This window comes from Gordionus sp. m RMFG-2023, chromosome 1 (assembly GCF_954871325.1).
Source record: "Gordionus sp. m RMFG-2023 chromosome 1, tfGorSpeb1-WG-v2, whole genome shotgun sequence".
Taxonomy (NCBI): Eukaryota; Metazoa; Nematomorpha; class Gordioida; order Chordodea; family Parachordodidae; genus Gordionus; species Gordionus sp. m RMFG-2023.
In genome coordinates, this window is record NC_088775.1 from 77729727 (window position 1) to 77753742 (window position 24016).

The following is a 24016-nucleotide window of genomic DNA, read 5'->3' on the forward strand; positions in this document are numbered from 1 at the left end:
ATGTCCCACGAATCTTGATAAAATACTATTTATTCATAACATGATTTCTGATTTATTATATTTCATACAATATATTTTTCTTGCATTCAAAATCTATATTTTAATTTGTTATAATAAACATTAGAATATTACTAATATGGGTGGTTTATGTAACTCTGATCTGAGTAAAAATGCAATTCCTTAGTCTATTTCTGAGAATGAGAAAGTACATAAACTTAAATTGGGGAGATATAGATAATAATTTAAGATATTAATTAAACTATACTTAACAATATGTTAGAAATAAGAGCCTAAATAAATTTTAAAAAAAATGCAATACATTCAAAGGTTTTAAACCTTTTTATATTAGTTTAATGTTTAATAATATCAGCTAACTCCGAATAGAGAGATTTATTTAATCAAACTTCCTAATTATTTATAAAGTTTGACAGCTGAGAGATTTATTAAATGAATAAAACTAAAGGTCCATTGATTTATAAAAGAAGAAATAAGAATAATGAATATAAAGTTGAAATGATTTTCTTAAAAGATGAAAACTATGTATCTGAATGAGTAAATGATTTCAACTGTAGCCAATGAGGACATAATATGTCATTGACTGTAGGACAAAAAATTCAAAATTATGAAAAAATATTTTACTATGAAAATTGTCAGAAAGGCATAAAGCATATAAAAAGCTCGTAAGACGATTAAAAGCATGAAAATTGCATAGAGAATAATGCACAACTTCTTAATATGCAAAGAGCAGACAAATTACGCCCAAAGGCCAAAACATAGAAAAATAAAATATTACATGAAAGCACGCAAAAAGATGCAAGAGCACGTATAATATGAAAAAGAGACGCATAAAAGACAAAATGATAATAAAAGTCATAGAATGACGCAATAACAAGAAAAGTATACAAAAAAATTCAAAGAGGCAAAATGACATAGAGCAAGAGCATCTAATAAGAGTTAAATATGTCAAAAATATTCGAACATGCTGGTTTTTTGAGGGCTGTTCGGGTACATTATAAATCAAAAAATTATTCATTATATGGATGAGATACTTTTATAGATAAATAGCAAAACAAGTCATATATTAAATGAGTGTAAATTTTAAAAATATCGATGGCTCTAAAAAGAGCTTATAGTAAAAATATACCTAAAAAATGTGAAAATAACAAACAAAATCGACCACGGAGGGACTCGAACCCCCAATCTTCCGATTCGAAGTCGGACGCCTTATCCATTAGGCCACGCAGTCAGTTAAAGAAATGGTGATAAGTTATAATTTATAACAAACATAAATTATCAAAATAATTATAAATGTATTATGGTTTTTTTTAATATTATGAATGTGTCAAATATTAAAAACGCTTTACTTTTGGTGGATGTTCAAAATGACTTTATTAGTGGCTCATTAGCACTGAAAAATTGTCCTGCTAAAGAAGATGGAGCAGATATAATTCCAATAATAAATGATGAAATTCTCCAGGATCAACTATGTTCACAATTTTTTTCTATTATAGTATATACTCAAGATTGGCATCCAAAAAGTCATTGCTCCTTTATTGATAATATTGAACATTCTCATTTTGATTATCAAAGCAATATAGTACATTTAGTAAATATAATAGAAAAACAATTTTATTGTATTATAGGCTAAGCCAACAGATGTCAAAGTATTTGATCAAGTTTATTTAAAATATCCTCTCCTTAACATAACATACCCTCAAATAATGTGGCCTAAACATTGCATTGATAATACTTGGGGCGCTGAATTATGTAAGGATCTAAAAGTATCATAACTGAAAAATTTGAAACTTCCATTTATAAATTTTATATATGTCACCTTACTATTTAGTTCCTGAAAATTTTTTGAAATATAATTAATAATATAAAAATTATTAATTAGATATGAATATTTTTGCAACAAAAATATTTCATGAGAATAGCCAGTAATCTACTTGTGTTTTATAATTGAATTTGGGGTCCAAACTCAATAGTAGGCAAAGGGAAAAAAGGTGAGATTATTCAAATTTTTATATTTGGATGGTAGAGTTTTTTACTTAGAAAATGAAATTTTGTGAAACAATTGGCTTCACTTAATAATCCTAAGTGAGGGGAACATCATATTTCCATGAGATGAGGGTTATTAGAAGGCTGCAATGGGCAGGTTTTTTCCATTTTCCCATTGTTTTATAATTTTTTAACCCATTTACATGCCAGCCTGGTTTTTCTAAATTCACTTGCTCAACCCATTTACCTGAAAATTTTGTTTAACCTGCCCAACCAATGCTTAGAATTATTTGATTGGCTGGTTTGGTTTATTATTTATTTTATGTATATATTTTTACTTTAACCTAATTACTATCAAATAAAACATTAATTGGCTTTTTTATTTTGAATTTACAACTTCTTATAGATTGAAAATTTCCTGGATGGCTCAAGGAAATTTTCTATCAGGTTTTTTTTAGTTTGGATGATAATTGTTTTTACCCAAATTCTGGACAAAAGTACACTAGAAAAAAAAGACATGGAACAAAAATACTTTTGACCCTTTAATACTCTGTGTAGGGTATATAGGGTCCCAGGCATGCTAGAATTGAAATGACATAATAACGGTTAATTATATATATCTCGAATTATCAGTATCCTATCCTCATTAAATATATCTTAGAATCTATATTCTAAATTTCATTTATGTAGGTTTAGTAGTTTCAAAGATATAAGCATTCTATGACTGATTGGGGTCTGTTTATTGTATTTAATACATGCATAGAAAGTAGGAAAAAATTATAAATTAATTTTACACTTGATCTCATGGTGAAAATAATCAAATATTTGAAGCAGGGTTGTGCTTGACTGGTCAAATATGATTCCGTCAATTGACCGATATTTAATTAACTGGTCAAATTTGATATACCTATGTGTGGAAGAAATGATTATTTTAAAAAAAAAAAATTTCTTTCTTTTCTAAGCATTTAAAAGAATTATTAAAATTTGGGTATTTTTGTCCTGGTGTCTTTTTGTTCAGTGGTATTTTTGTCCAGGGTACTTTGTGCCAAAAATGATTCTAACTGATTATTATTTGTCTGGCCTCTAAAATATATTTTGTACAAGTTTCCCATAAAAAAGACCTAATCCAAAAATATTTTTTCCAGACCATGGGCTGATTTTTTAAACTGATTGGAACTGCTAGATACTATAAATACAACTATTCCATTTACTATACAATTTCAAAACGTATCTTCCATAATCACTCATGGTATGTAGGAAATATATATTCTTCAAAATCTATGCCTACAAATGATATTGTAACCTATGTTTTCGGAAATGGCAGTATTTCTCCCTGGTGAACATAGATATACATTATTTTAAAATAACTAAATCACACAATAACCTGAATGAGTTATTTTATCCCATTTGATGACCTTTGCCGATTTTGAGTATCATTTTCTATCGAATATAAGAATTAGAGGTCTGCTATGGGCCCACCCATTATAAAGCTCAGAAAAATAAATATTAAAAATGACTTAAAGAGATTGAAAAGGTTAGAAATGTATGTAAAAGATTACAATGAAAAAATCCTAAAGAGAATATTGTATGCATGATAAAGAAAAAACGAAAGAATTGTTAAAAAAATGGACCTAAATGTATAAATTATTTTTAAAAAGACAAAAGAATTATCAAAAATGAGAAGCAAAATAAATTAAGAGAAGATATAGTAAGAATAATAAAGTAAAGAAAATCGCAAAAAGTTAGAAATAAATTGAGAAAAGATACAGTAAGAAAGATAACGTAAAGAAATCGCAAAAATTTAGAAATAAATTTAAGAAAAATTGACAAAAAATTTAAAAAAAATTACGATTTTCCTTTTTTGAATGGGAATTTTCCTTTTTTGATTGACACTTTTCCTTTCCTTTTGGGAGTTTTCCTTTTTCGATTGACACTTTTCCTTTTTTGATTGGACCTTTTCCTTTTTTGTTTGACACTTTTCCTTTTTTGATTGAACCTTTTCCTTTTCTTTTAAATTTTCCTTTTTTGATTGACACTTTTCCTTTTTTGTTTGGGCCTTTTCCTTTTTTGATTGAACTTTTTCCTTTTATGATTCACCCTTTTCCTTTTTTGATCGGACCTTTTCCTTTTATGATTGAAACTTTTTCTTTTTTGATTGGGACTTTTCCTTGGGAAACCCTGTATCTACCCTGATATTTGGTGGAGCATGTTAAAGCTGATAGGTCATGGAATATTATGAACAAAATCTTGATAATATTTAATATGGTTGCACCAAAAATTCAATAGGTGAATCCTGCAGGCCAAGACAAAAGACCGTACCGGTACATATATTTTTTATTAAATAAACTTGAATCTGGCCAAAAAATATATTTACAAACTTGCGCCGGTTATTGCCAATAAAAATTTTATATTTTCTTTGTAAAACTTTAGACTTAAAAAATTTTTTAAACTACTATTATAGCGCACACAGTACACAATTTTTATAATTAATTTTTATATGGTCTGGTGACGTTGTTTAAATCAGGGCTTCAAACCGGAACGAACCTTTATAATTTTAACTGTTATAAATATTTTTAGCCAGGTTCATAACGGTTTTTAAAAATAATTAATTTTTAATTATTAACCGAAATTTTAATTTTTCTATAGGGGCAAGAGTTGGGCAGTACCGCGAATACTTGTATTTAAGATACAAGATCCTTTTATATCTTGTACCCAGTATCTTTTTCACATTTCTAATAAGATACTAGTATCTGTATCTAAGATCCTTTGTTCTGAAAAGAATCTTGTTTCTTTCTTTTTAATATTAATGTTTAAAATTTTACATATCACAGTTTATATTTTATTAATTTCCTTTTTTTTTCAACCATATTTTAATATATTGACAGCCAAAATTAGCTGGAAAATTTACAACTCATATTAAGGTAGATAGATAAAAAATAACAACACCAAAATAGATTATAATATTTTATATACAAATGAACTTGATTGAATATCATTATCAATTTTATGTAATATTTTTAATTTGTAGGATGATTAACACTCATGGTAGTGAAGAAGAAGGTGTGAAATTTAAATTATAAAAATAAATTTTATATGCAAAATTTTTAAGAATAAAAATTAAAAAACTATGTACAGACAAGATGCAAAACCTGTATAAACAAAAAAATGATCTTAAACACAAATTTTGTTAAACATATTAAAGTATATTATTTATGTGTAGTTAAAAGGGACATAGGTTATCTTAAAAATTTAAGTTTAAAATATTGTCTACCTTTATTAAAAGCTGCCCAAGAATGGGCAAAAGATTATAAGAAAATATTTTACTATGATTTGAATATAATGAGGCTTTTTCGACATCAATATCACATCCATATTTTTAGAACTTATGGATTGAGTCGGTTAATAAAAATAATAATTTCAAAATATATTAATAAAAGGCCCTAAATGTAGTACCAGAGTATATAATCAAGCTCAAACTATAACACCAAAGGATTAACATCTAATAAAGAAAATGATGATTATTTTTCTTTTGATAAAACAAATGTTGCTGAATTCTATAATACAAATAACATTGAGTAGGAGGTTTAAAATTGTATTAAAGAAAGTCGAAATACATTATAGATACTTAATTATCATCCTTCCATTAAGAAATTTTTTTATACATATAATACTCCAATACCTTCAACAGTTACAATTGAAAGGTTATTTAGTTTTGGTACAATGTTAAGTACGCCGAAACGGCAAAGGTCTAATGATAAATTATTTTAAAAATTTGATTATCTTATAAAATAATGAATGTAATATACTCTTTTGCAAATTAACATTTCAACTCTAATTAAAAATACTAGTCTCCCTTAAGAATAGGCTAATACTAATATTAAAATGCTTGATTATTATAATTAACTCATCATTAATTTTTTTTATTAATTATTGTTTGTATGTTATATTCTTCACAAATAAATATTAAAAACTGTAATTTATAAACTATTCCAATTTAATTGGTAATGATAATTTAAAAGTATCTGGTATATATACTCTAATTAAGCAAAAGATACAAGTACCTTTTATCTTGTATATTTTTGATATTTCTTTTTCACAAAGAATCTGTATCTGTGTCTAGATTCTTTTTCCGGAGGACCTGCCCAACTCTGGGGGCAATTTAATTCGTGATTTCTTTTCGATTTAAAATTTATTTACAATTAAATCGACATTATCTTCATATCAATCAATATTAATTTTATTGTTTCACTTAATTTACTCGATTTAATAGATATTAGGCAAATTACTAGTTAATTATTAGATAAGAAATAATCTTCATCGTTAAATTAAATAAGGAATTATAAAAATATAAATTAAAAAATTCTTAATTTTTTTAAAAAAAATCAAATTTATAAAAACCGGAACGAACCGAAAAGAACCGTTGTAAATTCTAAACCGAACCAACCCGGTTCAAAGCTCTAGTTTAAATCTTAGGTAAAATGTGTAATTTAACTGCTTTATTTATCAAATTAGTAAAAACTTGCTATTTTGTTTAAATTATTGGTGCACCAATACCACTTTTTGGAGGTCGATCCGATATCATATTTTATTTTGTATTCTGTAAACATACTAATCGTTTTAATATTAAATGCATACATCTAGTGCAGGCGCGTACGCAGGAATTTTGTCTGGGGGGGGGGGAATAAAATTTTTTAAGAAATATTATTGATAATTAAAAATACTAAGCATAAATTTATTAGGACTAATAACTTTTCTAATACGCAATTTTAAATTAATGTGAATTACAAAAAAATTATATATATGAACCGGCATTGAAAAACTATAAAATAAATGTGAATTATAAAATATAAAGTGAATATATAACCCCGATATGAATCACTTAAAGGACCCAAAATTGAAATTTGAATTTTTTGAGCCTTTAAAATATATAAAGTATAAAAAATTTAAATGTTGGAAATATAAATTAATACACAAAAAGTTTCATAGTAATAATTGTATTTTGTTTGTTTGAGCTAATTTTTCAATTATCTATCCTTGCTTGGCGTTAAATGCCATCTACTTTCAGAAGTTGTATTTCATAGGTATGTTTTTCAGAGACTTGCCGGCCCGGCCACCGAGCCGGACCGTATTTTAATTTTTTTAAACATACCCGGGCCGGGCTTGAAATTTTTAAAAAAAAACACCCGGGCGGGGCCTGAAAATTTTTTCAAAAAAAATATCCGGGCCAAGCTGTATATTTTATAACCAAATATTTGAAATCGCCATTATTAGATAAAAAATAAATATAATTTATTTTAAAAAAAATCGGGCCGGGCCTGAAAATTTTTTTAAAAAAACCCCGGGCCCAAAAAAATTTTTAAAAAAAATCTGGGCTTTGCCCTGCAAATGGTACCTCTGCAGGGCTCTGTTATTCTTCTTAAAAAAGAGAATGTTCTCTCATTAGTTTACTAATGGGAAGAGTTGCAAATATATATATAACCATTTTGATACATTGGGAATATAATCTAAAATGTGTTTGAAATAATGCAAAGCATCCATAGCATTTTTTGGGACTGTATCAACCATAGTTAATATTTTAATCATAGTTATTCAGCTAATAAGGCATCATAAGATATTTTGACATCTTCATGATAAAAATCTAACAAATATTTATTTTTTTTCTATCACCATCTGAAAAAGGTTGAACAGGCTTATGTGGAAGTAATATCTGCGGATTTGCAAGTGCTGCATGATGAATTAAAAACCATTCATTTATTTGGGTTATAAATGTACTAAGAGAGGGGACATTTGTTTTATAATACTTCTACTGATCCTATATAAATGTTCTTGCTGCAAGTCGAGGGGGACAAATATTAAACACGTATAACTCTGCTTTTGACTCAACATTAACTTATAAAATATGAAATTCTTCATGAACATTAGCTCTAATTTCCTTGAGTTCTAATAAAGTTATTCTCATCTTCTTAATCAAGTCAATGTCATGTTTTTGAAAAGTATTATATAAAATAGTTGTATAATTAAATAATGCATTCTAATAAGAAAAAAAATTTGGAATAAGTATTGAATCCAGTAATTTTCTTGCTTCTGAGGAAATATTTCTTTCAAGCCATTGTGATATTTCAGTAATAGCATTAATAATCGGTTCTTCTAACTCCATAAAAGCTGTTACTGATTGATGGTGGAGACTCGATCTCGTTGGACAGGCTTGCAGTTTCTTTCTCCCTGTTGGACAAGGAGTTTCAGAGATAATTATTATTTGACTAGAAATTTAGATAAATAATACGCCACTAAAATTTGAAAATAATAGGTAAATTACGCCAAGGAAAACTTGAAATCGAAATTAATTGATAAAATAACTTAGTAGATGAATGTGATAAATAAATGTAATTAATGAGATAGGAATAAATATTAACAAATATAAATTAATATTAACAATAATATTTTTGAAAAATATAATCCGGCATTTGCATTTTTTGCTTGGGGGGGGGGGTGTCCTCTTGCCCCCCCCCTCCGTTGCTTACACGCCTGATCTAGTGTTGCAAAATCGTTATATTTGAGTCAATTTTTAAAACGGCTAACTCAGTAAATTATCCTGAAAAATATTACACAAGCCTAAAGATTTTGCTCATAGCTGATAAAGTTTTGCACTATTAGCGAATTCTCGAGACTTAGGCAATATTTTTCTGGCTAAAATATTTAGTTAGCCGTTTTTTAAAATAGGCTCAAATGGAGCTATTTTGCATCATTATATACATCTACTCATCTCATTTACTTTTTGAAAGTATAACATCTATAATTTAACAATACCATAGCATAAGTCATTTCATTATATTATAATGATCAAAATATTTTTATTGATAAATAACTTATTTATATAATTACATTAATCCATTTACATAATAAGTAATAATATATTATGAAATTTGAGAATTTTTTAAAAAGTAAGACGCCATTTTATCAGATCGAAAATTTTATAATATCCGCCTATAGCCGATATTTTAAAAAAGTGAAATATTGGCCCGATCTGATCCGATATAAAATATCGGTGTATCCTTAGTTTAAATGTTATTAATATAATTAATTCAAGCGATTGATTTAGATAATCTATTAGATTTAGTTTAATTCGCTCAAGTACAACCGCAATAATGCCTTTAGCGGAAATAGTTATCGGTATTAACGTGATGCGATGAAATATATTATTTATTTTCTTATACTTACTTGCCTGGTAGGTATTGTAAATAAAATGTGAAAATCCAAATTTTATAGGTGTTATAAAGTATATCTTTTATAAAATTTAAAAAAAAAATTATTTTTTTAAGATATGGCACCTATTATTAAAAATATCATCTCGGAATTACTTCTTCTGAAGTAATAAGTAAATATACCGAGAAAATGGAGAACCGCACCAACCATCCGCATATATATGGTGTCAATTAAGCTCATGTTTTTATTCCAAGACTCCAAAATATCTCTATATGCTCATAAAAACGGATGGATATAATATTAGATCCCAAATTGACCCATCATACTATGGAAAGTATTCTAAATATCCTCTGCTTGATGTTAGCCCTTTTGATCATTCAATAGACCACAATAGTCCTAGCAGTAGTAAAGATATGAATTCTTATACTAAAAAATTTATTTTAACCTTATCTTTTGATGATTGGAAAAAAATAAAACCTACTAATAAAAATTATAATAATACCACAAAGAAGGGAAGGCCATATTCTGTGTTGCGGAATATGGGCTGATATAATACAATCTCATTTTTGGGATGCTACAAGATTACCTTGTTCGATTCAGTTCATTAGAGCAAAGGTGTATGATAATGGCCCATACTATGTAGTGATGAAAGGAGAATGTTCCTATTGTAAATCAATTTTAAAAATTTGTATTCCAGTACGTCCGTAGTTAGAGCAGAGAGCTATCGTGGAATGCGTTTATAGTCATTTTAGAGAAGATCATGAGCAAAATAAAAAAAAAGAAGATTAGCCGACGAGACACGGGTTAATTTTGCAAAGGAAATTATTAAAATGCAACGTCTTTCGTACTGAGCTAGCAAGTAAATTTATGAAATTCGATTATATGTTCTTCAACCGAGGTTATTTGAAAAGCAAAATCTATGGCGGTTATGGCAGCTCGCTACGATGAAAATCCCATTTCATTAGCAAAAAACACGATACCATTTATCAACTGTTTTCGAGATATAGGTTTAGATAGATTCTATGTACATTATTGGAGTTGGGAACAAATGCAGGTTTATAAAGCGTATAATATCAAAACTTTTTTAAAAAATATCTAAGGATCCCACTGGTAGTGTGGTACGCAATATTGATAAACCGTTTAAAAAATCGGGTCCTATATTCTTATATGATACTGCTGTCAGAAATCCACAAACAAAATATCAATACTCAGTGTGCAACATGCTTTCTGAAAGGCATGATACAGAAAGTATAGCCATTTCCCTTAATTTTGTATACGAGATGGAGCCACAGTGCCCAATGAAATTATATCCGAACCGACATGTCTCTTGCCTTATTATCGGCTATATGCATTGCATTCACAGCGCATTCATCTTTAAATAATTACATAATGGCCTGTACTTTATTTTCAATCATGGTTTAATAAAAATACCACGTTGTTATATCCGGTGTTGTGACTCACACAAGAAAATTAGTAACTACATGGAAATGTTTGAAAGGAAAATCACGTCGTATACGTTAATTTTATATAACCTAATGATTTTGACAAAGGATATCTATAATCTTCAAAAAACTTGATATTCAATATTCGTTATAGCTTTAAGCGAAACGGAAGAAGTAATATAAATATAATCCTAAAAAATTACTAAATGTGAATGCGCAATAAGTTGGCTTAAAGAAAAATTTTCGTTTGGGTCTTATCAGAAAAAGAGAATGATAACAATGAGGAGCCCTTATATGATATTGATTGTTTCTATTCTCATTCAGGTGATAATAAATTCGCGCAATGGTGCTCTGATATTTTTAAGAAGCCAAAAATACAAGGAGATCATGACAATCTAAAATATCTCCAACGCAAATTTTTCTTTAAGCCAACTTATTGCGCATTCACATTCAGTAATTTTTTTAGGATTATATTTATATTACTTCCTTCCGTTTCGCTTAAAGCTATAACGAATATTGAATATCAAGTTTTTTGAAGATTATAGATATCCTTTGTCAACATCATTAGGTTATATAAAATTAACGTATACGATGTGATTATCCTTTCAGACATTTCCATGTAGTTACTAATTTTATTGTGTGAGTCACAACACCGGTTATAACAAAGTGGTATTTTTATTAAACCAGTATTGAAAATAAATAATGGCAGGCCATTATGTAATTATTGAAAGATGAATGCGCTGTGAATGCAATGCATATAGTCGATAATAAGGCAAGAGACATGTCGGTTCGGATATAATTTCATTGGGCACTGTGGCTCCATCTCGTATCCAAAATTTAGGCAAATGACTATACTTTCTGTATCATGCCTTTCAGAAAGCATGTTGCACACTGAGTATTGATATTTTGTTTGTGGATTTCTGACATCAGTATCATATAAGAATATAGGACCCGATTTTTCCCAAACGGTCTATCAAAATTGCGTACCACACCACCAGTGGGATCATTAGATATTTTTGAAATATCTTATAAATCTGCATTTGTTCCCTACTCCAATAATGTACATAGAATCTATCTAAAATAAATGGTATCGTGTTTTTTGCTAATGAAATGGGATTTTCATCGTAGCGAGCTGCCATAACCGCCATAGATTTTGCTTTTATAATAACCTCGGTTTAAGTAGATGAACATATCATCGAATTTCATAAATTTACTTGCTAGCTCAGTACGAAAGACGTTGCATTTTAATAATTTCCTTTGCAAAATTAACCAGTGTCTCATCGGCTAATCTTCTTTTTTTTATATTTTGCTCATGATCTTCTCAAAAATGGCCACTATAAACGCATTCCACTATAGCTCTCTGCTCTAACTACGGACGTACTGGAATACAAGCTTTTAAAATTGATTTACAATAGGAACATTCTCCTTTCATAATATGGGTCATTATCATACACCTTTGCCCTAATGACCTGAATCGAACAAGGTTATCTTGTAACATCCCAAAAATTAGATTGTATTTTATCAGCCCATATTCCGCAACACAGAATATGGCCTTCCCTTCTTTGTGGTATTATTATTATTAAAAATTTTATTAATAGGTTTTATTTTTTTCCATTCATCAAAAGATAAGGTTAAAATAAATTTTTTAGTATAAGATTTCATATCTTTACTACTGCTAGGACTATTGTGGTCTATTGAATGATCAAAAGGGCTAACATCAAGCAAATGTTATTAAGAATACTTTTCATAGTATGCTGGGTCAATTTGGGATCTAATATAATATCTATCCGTTTTTATAATATACAGATATTTTGGAGTATTGGAATATACATGCGCTTAATGGACACCATATATATGCGGATGGTGCGTGAGGTTTTCCATTTTCTTGGTATAAATCATTTACATATTGTTTCAGAAAAAATAATATATATTTTTTAAATTTATAAAACACTTTCTATAAAACTTGAATTTTCACATTTTATTTTACAATAATAAATAATAAATTTCATCGCATCACGTCAATAAAATGCCAAAATTGCAATATCGGGGGGCTAAACTTCACGCTATAATATAAGTTAATTTGATTTCCGAAATGTTTGATGGATATGAAATTTAATTTGAAGCATCATTAAGAAGAGACAAAGGTTCTCTATCGTTGTTCGTTAAAAAATTTAAAAAAAAATTAATTTTGAGTGTTTTTATTTTTGGCGCCATATTTTTAACTATCAATAGCTGGTAAACTGTAATGGTCAAATTGAGTTTGAAAGGGTACAAATCAGTCCAACTTGTAAACCATTGAAAATCCAAAAGAATTGCAATATTGGAGGGGGGGGGGCTAACTTCTCGCTTTAATATAAGTTTAAAATCTGATTTCCGAAATAAATAATCGAGATAAAAATTTATTTGAAGTATCATTCAGAAGAGAAAAAGATTATCTATCGTTGTACTTTAGGAAATTTTGGGTATTACACTTTTTATTAAATTCAAAATTTGGGGGCTGTTGTGAAATTGGCTCCCATTTTGTTCTTTGAATATCTCAAAAACATATTACAAATCGAAATGAAAACGGTCCAAATCAGTCTGTAAGAGCACGATATAGTGAAAAATTGGGAATCTCGCATATATCTCCTAGTAAATTTTTAAAGTAGTAATTAATATTAATAGATGCTAGGGGATTAGATACATTTATTTAAATTAAGTTTTTAAAAAAATCTTCAAAAATGGACGAAATAAAAAGCTTTATGGATTATAAAGATGCCGTTTAGATTTGTAATTTGGATACCTTTGATTCTTTCTCAATGATCACTATATCATTACTTATAAGCTTTATTTCTAATTACATATATTAAATATTTTACTCTTTATTTAAATTATTTATTTTTCAAATTTAAAATAAAAAAATATAACAAAATATATATTATATACATTTAAAGCTTGATAATATCTTCTAAAACATTTTTAATTTAATAGATTTATATAAATCTTTTATAAACTGTGACCTTCAAGATTTAACATATTTTGTTTTGAGGTCGCGCCAAAGACACTTTATGGACTGGGTATGTATGCTTCTATTAACTGGGTCTACAAAAAATTTTCAAATAAATATTTTAAACATTCTCACTATTTTAAAAAATTATTAAACAATTCACCATTTGACGCGGAAAATATAAATTTTTTATTGGCAATAAAAAAATCCGACTCAGGTTTGGAAAAAATAAATTTTCTATCCTATTTGTTTAATAAACATATTATACGTCCTGGTAGGGTCTTTGCCTTGCTTACAAGATTTATTCATTAAATTTTTGCTGTAGTAACCATAATATTAGGGATGTAGATATATTTTTATCGGATCGGACCATTTCACCCATTTTAAAATATCGGTTATCGGCCAATATTATAAAATTTTCCGATCCGATAAAAAATGACTTTTTTAGAAAAAATAAATTGTTATAAAATTTTTATAAAAAGTTATATCTAAAAAACCATTTATTTTTATAAAAATAATAATTAATTAATAAACATTCTGCTATATTGAAAAAGTATATTAAAAATTAAAATCATTGGTATCTTTACAGAATACATAATTAGATATGATATCGGATCGGTAATCGGCCGATATCCATTTAGTATCGAGAATATCGGATCTGAAAACTACATATTCAATATCCCAAAGTTCCTTAAAGCATAAACGCGAAATATTTTAAGGATATTTTGTTACTTATTGTCTTTATAACACGGTAAATTCCTCCACCAAAGAAATCAAGGTATAAATATTGGTTTATTAAATTAATAATTTTTTTTGATATTATTAAATTTTTTATTGATATTAGATATTACGCAATTAGAAAAACAATTTAATATTTTTGTAAAAAGAAAATGAAAAATTAATTAATAGGACCAAACCTCAACATAAATTTTATTTAATGATCCTTTTGTTTTATACTAATAAATTTATAATAAATTGCAACTATAATCGATACGCGCAGAATTGTCTCCGCGCCAAATTATCGCTGTGCCGATTTAACGCATAACCTTTTAAATAACCTTAGAAGCACTTAAATAAATATCATGCTAATTTTTATTTTAAGGGTGCTAAGTTTTACCTCTATCTTAGATGCCAATATTTATTAATGTTGTGGTTTGATATCATATTTTATTGTTTCTATATTTGCCAACAAATGAAATATTTTATTCAAAATCCGAATAAAAATCTGTTCAGTTTCTTTGAAAATCCATACCGAACCTTCACCTTTACTAAGTTTGTTATTTTCCACTAGGATAACGATTTCAAATACTCAATTTTTTAAAAAAAAAGAGAAGATAAATATATTAGAAAGTCCCATGAGAACTCTTCTTTTTCATCAAAGAAATAATAATCCTCTAGCGTTTGTTGTGAGTAATTTTTCAATGTTGCGAAATTTATAGTTTGTGCTAAATGGTAACCACTCTAGACCTGAGCGTAATTACATAAAAGGGAAAAATAATTTTAATTATTAAAAAGTAAATAAATAAATAAAGTGGAAGTATTAGTTAAGTAAATGACTACAATTTGGAAATGATGGGGATTAGCGAACTACTTTATTTAAAAAAAATAAATACCGGTAACGCGTCACTTTTAAAATGTTCTTTTGCAAAATAAATTCTAATCTTTTTTATCTCATAACCTTGCATTCATAGTTTTTGTATACTTCGCTACGAATTCACGCTAACTGTGAATGCAGGCATGTGTTTAAATCAATTTAAATAGTATACTTATTTTTTTAAAATCTATTAAGCAATCCACACACACATATATATTACATTCAATATTATCAATTTCAAGATAGCAAAACCAACGGGAACCATTAAAGATGTACAATTTTTGCACAAAGGATGTGATCGCGATATCGATTGTTATTCAGCCTTTTGGAGTAACGAGAAATTTGTTAGCACTGGTCTTAAAGAAAAACTCGACTCATTGTCCATTCAAAACGTTTACATTTGCGGTTTGGCATTAGACATTTGTGTGTGTAATAAATAATTTTTTATTATTATTTAACAACTCTTCTTTACCATATAACTTTTTTTCCTATGAATCTGATCTGTCAAAAAAAATCATTTTAGTGGTATAAAATAGAATTGTTTTGAAATTAAGTTTGTTTGTTAATGTGGCACTTTACAAATAGGGCTAGGAAAATAAAAAATAAAACAGTTTTAGTTTTATCATTTGAACCGCATCGGTTCTAAGAAACCAGAATTTTCATTTGAAAATTTCATGTACCAAGCAGAACCACCTTTTGAAAGTATCGAAAACCGGAAACAACCCTTCTAATCCTAGGTTTCACACTCTCATTTTTGACTTAATTTGATTATTGCATCTAAGTCCATTAATACTTCTCTTAAGAGTCTAATTTAATTTAGAAATTCACTTGGCTTGAACGGAGTGGGGATAAAAATGTTAAGAGCCAAATGTCATTATTGAGATGGTAGGTGTTTATAACGGATCGAATTTATATTCGAATCATTCAGACGATTCACTGTTTTTTTAGTTGATAATTTTATTTATGTTATAAGTTTTACTTCGACAACATTAAAGGAGCTTTAGATTATATATAACTTAGGGTTAGGTTCTAAATCCCTAAAACAAAAAACTAAAAATTGGGGATTTCGCTTATATCTCTTTCAAAATTTTAAAAGTAATAATGAAAATAATATTAATAGATGCTAGGGCAGTAGACATATGTATTTAAATGAGTTTTAAAAACTTCGATAAAAAGGGAAAAAATATTGTTCCCAGTTGGGAACAAATTTTGGGAATATTGATGATATTTCTCTTATTTTTAGCTATCTTTTTAGAAAAAACTCAATTAAATACAAAGGGCTACCTCCCTATCATCTATTAATATTATTTTCAATATTGCTTTTAAAATTTTCAAGAAAATATAAGCGAGATCCCCAATTTTAGTGATTTAGAACGTAGTCCTAAGTTATAAATTCTAAAAATTCCCATTTTTATAGCGATTTAGAACGGGACCAAAACTTACATTTAATAATTTAATAAAGTTTGTCCCTGGGTTTAAGGTATTAATAAAATGAGAATATAACGTGTTTTTGAAAAATCATTCCATTCTATCAATTTACTCAAAATTTTACCCCAGGTCCTTGGTTTTGAGAGATTAACTTTTTTTGTGTTTTTAATAAAAATAAATCTTTCTCTAAATCAGTTATTGAAGACTAGATTGTTATCAATACTAAGGCAATTTTACATAATAGATTTGAGAAATGTCCGCCTAATTTTTGTAGTGATTACTTTGTTTTATAAATAAGAATATCAACTTTGAATTATCAAAAAATATAAATTTATATAGATAAAGAAAAATTACGATCACTATAAATATGTCATTTACAAAAATATTCATAAATAATACAGATCCATTTTTGAAACAAACTAAATTAAAAAGATTTCTCATTGAATGTTAAAGAAAAAATATGGAGTATTTTGTTTTATTTTTGTAAATTCAAAAGAAATGTCATAATTTTTTCTTTCTTTTTCCCAGTCCTACTATAAATAAAAATAACCATCCTTAAATTATACCTTACAATATGAATTTATATAATATTACTTAAAATAATAAGAAATTTTATACCTTAAAGTAGATTTGACGCCAAATTTTTCAACGCCCGGCCACGGCCAGAGCCATATATTTTTTTGACTGGCCATTTATTTTATTTAATTTTATGGGCGATTTTTATAATGTGGCTTTCTTTTTGTTGACTATTTCAGAATTTCAGAAATGCTCTTTAACTCTGAACAAAATTTAATCTTTCTCTATATGACCAAGATCACACTGCTATGGATTCTAAAGACTTTGGCTACAACACTTATTTGATAGTGGATGCTTGCAGAGGAGTCGATACTTTCAAAATAAACGAAGCTTTGGTTAATATGAGTGATAATGGTATTTCGATAATTCAAGCCAATCAAGTTAATAAATATTTGAAATATAAATTAGTTATTTTTAGTTTTACCTCATTAGGATAGTCTTATTTAATATTAATCTTCTAAATTAATTGTCTTATATAATGTATTAATACCAGAGTTGGGCAGGTCCTCCAGTAAAAGAATCTAGATACAGATACAGATTCTTAAAAAAAATGAATCTTAGATACAGATACTAGTATCTTTTTCAAAATATCAAAAAGATACAAGATAAAAGATACTTGTATCTTTTATTAAATTAGAGTATTTTAAATACAAGATACTTTTAAATTATCATTACCAATTAAATTAGAATAGTTTATAAAATACAGTTTTTATTATTTATTTGTGAAGAACATAGCATACACATATAAGATAGAATATTTGCAATAATTAATAAAATATTTATTAATGAATTAATTATAATAAACAGGGATTTTAATATTAGTTTTTGCCCATTAATAGCTTAAACAAGGAAGGGAGAGTAATATATTTAATGGGAGATGAAATTTGCAAATAAGAAAAAAAATTAAATTAAATCTTTTATTAGAATTTGCAGGTTATTTTCTGTGTTGTTTTAAGTATAGTTTATATTCGGAGTATATGGCTAAATGGCGTCTCTAAAAAAATATACTAGTTTTATTTTATTCATTATCTTTAATAAGTATTTATCATTACTTGTTTGTGATATTTATGTATTTTATTTTCTAATATGACTTATTAATTCTTGCATTTGAATCTCTTTTCAAATTTTTTTTATATATTTCTTGCAAAATTATTAATTATATATAAAAAATATGAAAATAATGTATAACATTTTATTATAATTATTAAATACATAACAATTTTCTTATGCATTTTAAATTGATTAAATTTGTAAATAAATGCTGTAATGTAATTTTACTTATATCATAAATAAATAAAAGTAACTAATAAAGTTAAATTCTACTTTATTATAATTATTTTATTAAGAGCCTTTTAAAATTATCTAATGTTATATATCAAGTGTAGCTTGAATATTTCCTCTAATAAGAACTTGCTAAAATAATTATATACAAAATATATTAGAGATGTGCCGATATTTTTTATCGGATCGGGCCGACTTCACCCTTAAAATATCGGTTATCGGCCAATATTATAAAATTTGATCCGATATAAAATGGCTTCTTTAACAAAAATAAATTGTTATAAAATTTTTAAAAAAAGTTATATCTAAGATCATTTATTTTTTTAAATAAAATCGAAATCCATTTTTTTATATATTTTTTTAATAATAATAAATAATTAATAAACATTCTGCCATATTGTTATTTTTTTGCGCATTCTGTTTATTATAGTGTGCGAAATTTTCTTCAGAATCTGTTTTTAGTGAAGTTGGTGATATTGACAGTTACTATCGCCGCAAGCTGACCTCTGATAAATTGGAAATATTGGTATTTCTAAAAAGAAATCTTCGATATTTTAATGTTAAATATTATTTTAAATATTTATTTCAAATTTCATAATATAATTGTTTATTACTTATTATATATATAGATTAATGTTATTACTTATTATATAAAAGTGAAATGTTATTACTTACTTATTATATAAAAGTGATTTAACAATAAAAATATTTTATATTTTTATAGAATTGCAATTGAATTGAATATAAACTATAACTGATCATTATAATATATTTAAATGACATAAGTTGTGGTATAGTTAAATTATAGACGTACTAATAAAAAGTATATTATAAATGAAAACCATTGGTATCTTTACAGAATATAAAATTAGATATGATATCGGATCGGTAATCGACCGATATCAATTTAATATCGGGAATATGGGATCGGCCTCCAAAAAAGTGGTATCGATACATCTAAAAAATATATATCCAAAATGATTTTAATTTGATATTCAACCATCTTCTATAAAAAATTTTAATAACAATTATCTAAGAGCGACTTAAGTAGAGGTATTATTATGTTAATAATTATAAAATAAATATACTTTAATATGTTTAATTAACAAAGTTTGTAGAGGAGTTTGTTGAACCTGTAATAACTTTTTTACTTGTGCAATTTTGACATTCAGCTTGTACCTTGTTCTTTTTCACATGAATTACTTTATAAAATTTTCCATCTAGAATTTTAAGATTCGGATTTGATTCAGGAGAACCTATCTCCATAATTTCATCTTCACTACTATGATTGTTAAACTTTCTACAAATTAAAAAATATTACATATAAAATATATCCTTATCTTATTTAGTTTTGGTGTTGTTATTTTTAATCTATCAATCTTTGTGACCTGTAAAACTTCCAACTAATTTTGGTTATAAATATATTTAAAATATAGCGGGAAAAAATAAAGAAAATAATACAAGATTTCACGAAGAAAATAAAGTACATTGTGTGATATGTAAATGTTTTAAACATGAATATTATCTGTATCTTTTTAAAGAAAATGAAAATAATACAAGATTCTTTTCAAAATAAAAAATCTTAGATACAGATACTAGTATCTTCTTAAAAATGTCAATAAGATACTGAGTACAAGATACAAAAGGATCTTGTATCTTAGATACAAGTATTCGCGGTACTGCCCAACTCTGATTAATACCCCCACCTGAATCCAAAATTAGACTATTGGGGCTACCATATTTTGTTACTAAAAGTGAATTATACGTTAGGCTTAATATTATTCATAGTGTATATTAATTTATTATAAATGATTTATATTATAAATTTCCCGGCCCGCGGCTCTCGAACGGGGTAGGCTTTGCAGATCTTTAATTGCTACCCGTAGTTTTTCAATATATTTTTAAATAGTATTAAAAAAATATCTAACGAAATTAGTTTTTTGAAAATGTATTGACAACTATGTGTTTTATTCAGAATATCATTAGAAATTAGGGGTGTATCGATACCACTTTTTGGAGGCCGATTCGATCCGATATTCCAGATATTAAATTGATATCGGCTGATAACCGATCCTACATCATATCTAATTTTGTATTCTGTAAAGATACCGGTTTTAATTTTTAATATATTTTTTATTAGTACAACATCTATAATTTTACTATATCATAACATATGTCATTTAAATATATTATAATGATCTGTTATAGTTTATATTCAATTCAATTGCTATTATTTATATAATAAGTAATAACATTAGTCTATTTACATGATAAGTAATAAACAAATATATTATGAAATTTGAAATTAATATTTAAAATTAATATATCGAAGATTTCTTTTTAGAAATACCAAAATTTCCAATTTATCAGAGATCGGTCTGCGGTGATGGGGACTGTTAATATCACTAGCATCACTAAAAACAGATTCTGAATGGAATAATGAACACTTTTTTAGAATGCGAAAAGAAAAAAACTATATTGCAGAATGTTTATTAACTAATTATTACTATTAAAAAAATTAAACATAAAAATATATTTCGATTTTATTTATAAAAATAAATGGTTTTTTAGATATAATTTTTTTTTAAATTTTGTTAAAAGCGCCATTTTATATCGGATCGGAAATTTTATAATATTTGCCTATAACCGATATTTTAAAATCGGCGAAATATCAGCTCGATCCGATATAAAATATCTGTACATCCCTATTAGAAATCAAATTCAGATTCTGAATGCATTTATATATTTAATTAAAATATTTTTCTTATACCTTTGATAATCCAAAATTGCTAGTTTATTTATTAAAAAATTAAAATTAAATTTTTTCCTTCCCGCAAATCTTTGATTTTTATAATATATATTTTTTATTTTTAAATTTAGGTATACGAGCATATTTCTAATACTCAGTCACAAGATAAGATAACTAACACTCAGCTCAAAAGTCAAGATAAATCTCGCATACGTTATAAATTTTTTGATAGATAATATATTCGTCATATAATTCATTCTCTACATATAAGAGTATTGTATTTATATTAATAAATCATTTTTTGAATTATTTATTTATTTATCACAAATTAGATTTTAAATTTTATTTATAATCAGCCTTTTGCTATAAATTTTACCCACCACTTTATTTATATTTCCTGATATAGGGGTCTAAAGTCAAAAAAAAATTTCAAAAAAAAAATAAAATATTCTCGCATTTATGTATTTTGCGTCCAAACTCGATTTCGTAAATTTCAATAATAAATAAATTTTTTTAAAAATAAAATTTTATTTTGGACGCACCCCATAGTCTATATAAATAGCATTTATACAATAACGATGCCAAATCTGAACATCTAAATATGCATGCATTCATTTAAACAAAATTCGCGGTTTTTGAGTTTTTTTAATATGTACCGGATTCTTTTCTTATTTGTATCCGGTTGAATCTTATATCTAATCAGTTATTTAAAGAAAATACATTAACATATTTTGGATCGGTCTCCAAAATAGGATATTTATACAGATCTGCTTCGGGCCTAATTTTTCAACCCCCGACACGAAATAAAAATAAAGATTATTATTCTGCCCCGCCCGAATTTATTTAATTTAGAAAAATTTTAATTTTTATTATTTTAAACAAATATTCTACCATTAAAAAGTATTAGCGCCTTGTTTAAATGGTTCAATTTCTTTCAGCACTTGTAGTTCTCCACGTATTTCTGTTATTCGCTATGTCTTCATTAAACGCAGATGATAAGTAAAATTTTTGAAAAGGTATATTTGACTTGATTCTATATTAAGGATCAAAATTTAAGCAAATCTCAGAGTTTTACTATGATGATTTATCAGGATTATATGATAAGTTATTCTGATATCGAATTTTGGTATAAAAATCTTGACAGAATAGAGTATTCTTTGAGATCAAAAAATGCTTTGCAGGCCTTTTCCATATGTAATTGCACTTTAGATTCCCTGTCTAATATCAAAACATTGTTTTTTTATTTTGGCTACCTTATCGATTACTATCTTCTGCACTAATGAAAGGTCGTGTTCATCTTTGAAAAGGTTAAAAATCTATTTAAGAAATATCATCGTGAAAACCGATTAAATGAATTAGCCCTATTAAATATTTATAAAGAGATTATTCTAGATAAAAATTTGATTCTAGATCATTAGCCAAATATAAGAGAAAAATAGATCTCTCTTTATAAATTAAAATAATAAATTGCAATATAATTATAATATGTTCTTACATAGGCGTAGCCAGGATTTTCCAAAGGGGGGGGGGAATTAAAAAATTACTGATTTTGGGCAAAGATTTTTACAATATAGGAGGTTAATTTTAATAAAATAAATACAAATATGAAATTTATTTTTATTAGTTTATATAATAATAAATTACTTGTATATACATTAATATAAAAGCATGGCAATAATTTATTCCAAATAAGTATAAGAAATTTTTTTATAAAAAGTAAGTAGACATATAGTTGATATTCCTATTATATAGAATTAGTTACAAAATACTAGGTAAAATTTCACTTTTACAGACATATTTGACATTTTAACAAATTTTACTAATTAATGCTCTTGATAATAAATATAGCAACAATTTGCATTCAATTATTTAACGCCAACTATTTATTTTAAATAAAAAATGATATTAAAAATTAATCTTCATATTATTCATCCCACAATGTCTTTAAAAGATATTTTCTGATGTCCTTATCAATATTTTAAAGTTTTCTGTAAAATATATAATTTGCTAAATTAGTAAAAATTACTTGATTGTCATATACTGTAAATCTACGACATATAATGTTCCACTGTTTGTATTGTGCTTTAATTTTTTCATTTAATTTATGATTTAATTTTATCAATAGTTTTATAATTATATTTTACTTTTATTAAGATTAATAAATTAAAATTACTCACTTTATAAAAAATTATATTTGATATATTATATTATTTAGTAATTTTATGGATCTATTATTAATAATTATAATACATTGCCCTTTTGTCTTAAGACTTATCTTTGGCTTATATTCCATTTCTTAAAAAACAATTTCGGTCCACTTTTTTTATATATAAATGTTTTTTCCAAAAATGTATAAATTATGATGAATAATTTTTTAAAAAATATCAACTTTTACATTCTTTCTTTCAAATTATTGTTTAAGATATATACATACATTTTTGAAGGTCAGGGAGTAGGAGGAGGACTAAGGAGAATGTTTTTTATTAGCTTAAAATGATATTCACAAAAAGCGATAAATTTTTAAGGGGGGGGGGATTTCCCCTTGCGCCCCTGGCTACGCCTATGTGTTCTTAGTCATAAAATTTTTATAAACAAAACTTAATTATAATAAATTTTTAGACATGCATAATAATTATTTATATTTTAATAAAATATTGCATTTGCAAAAAGAGTTATTTATATTTTAATAATATAAATATTTTTATTAATTATAATTGGAGGCACGCTCTCCACTGTAAATTTATATCAAAAATCAG

General features: G+C 26.2%; 1 protein-coding gene and 1 non-coding gene across 5 annotated transcripts; one reads left to right on the forward strand and one right to left on the reverse strand.

Annotated features, from left to right (window-relative positions):
- Nucleotides 1-1173: 1173 nt before the first annotated feature.
- On the reverse strand, nt 1174-1246 carry Trnar-ucg (transfer RNA arginine (anticodon UCG)). Its single transcript has one exon. It is a non-coding gene; the product is annotated as a tRNA-Arg (tRNA).
- Nucleotides 1181-22210, forward strand: LOC135931811 (nicotinamidase-like). 4 transcript variants are annotated; one of them, XM_065469110.1, is made up of 6 exons: nt 1196-1606; nt 1644-1781; nt 15469-15655; nt 17468-17610; nt 19948-19994; nt 21392-22210. In XM_065469110.1, exons 1-6 carry the CDS (start codon nt 1316-1318, stop codon nt 21432-21434), a joined length of 849 nt encoding a protein of 282 aa, XP_065325182.1. In that variant the 5' UTR covers nt 1196-1315; the 3' UTR covers nt 21435-22210. The 4 variants fall into 4 exon arrangements, with proteins under 4 accessions (XP_065325183.1, XP_065325182.1, XP_065325180.1 ...); XM_065469111.1 differs by lacking the exon at nt 19948-19994 and having other exon boundaries at nt 1181-1606; nt 15469-15631; XM_065469108.1 differs by lacking the exon at nt 19948-19994 and having other exon boundaries at nt 1205-1606.
- Nucleotides 22211-24016: the final 1806 nt, after the last annotated feature.

Coding starts and splice junctions, on each gene's coding strand:
- LOC135931811 (XM_065469108.1), top strand. CDS start 1,316: ATGGTTTTTTTTAATATTATGAATGTGTCAAATATTAAAAACGCTTTA. Junction 1,782..15,468: donor AATTATGTAAGGATCTAAAA/GTATCATAACTG, acceptor ATCAATTTCAAG/ATAGCAAAACCAACGGGAAC. Junction 15,656..17,467: donor GGCATTAGACATTTGTGTGT/GTAATAAATAAT, acceptor TATATGACCAAG/ATCACACTGCTATGGATTCT.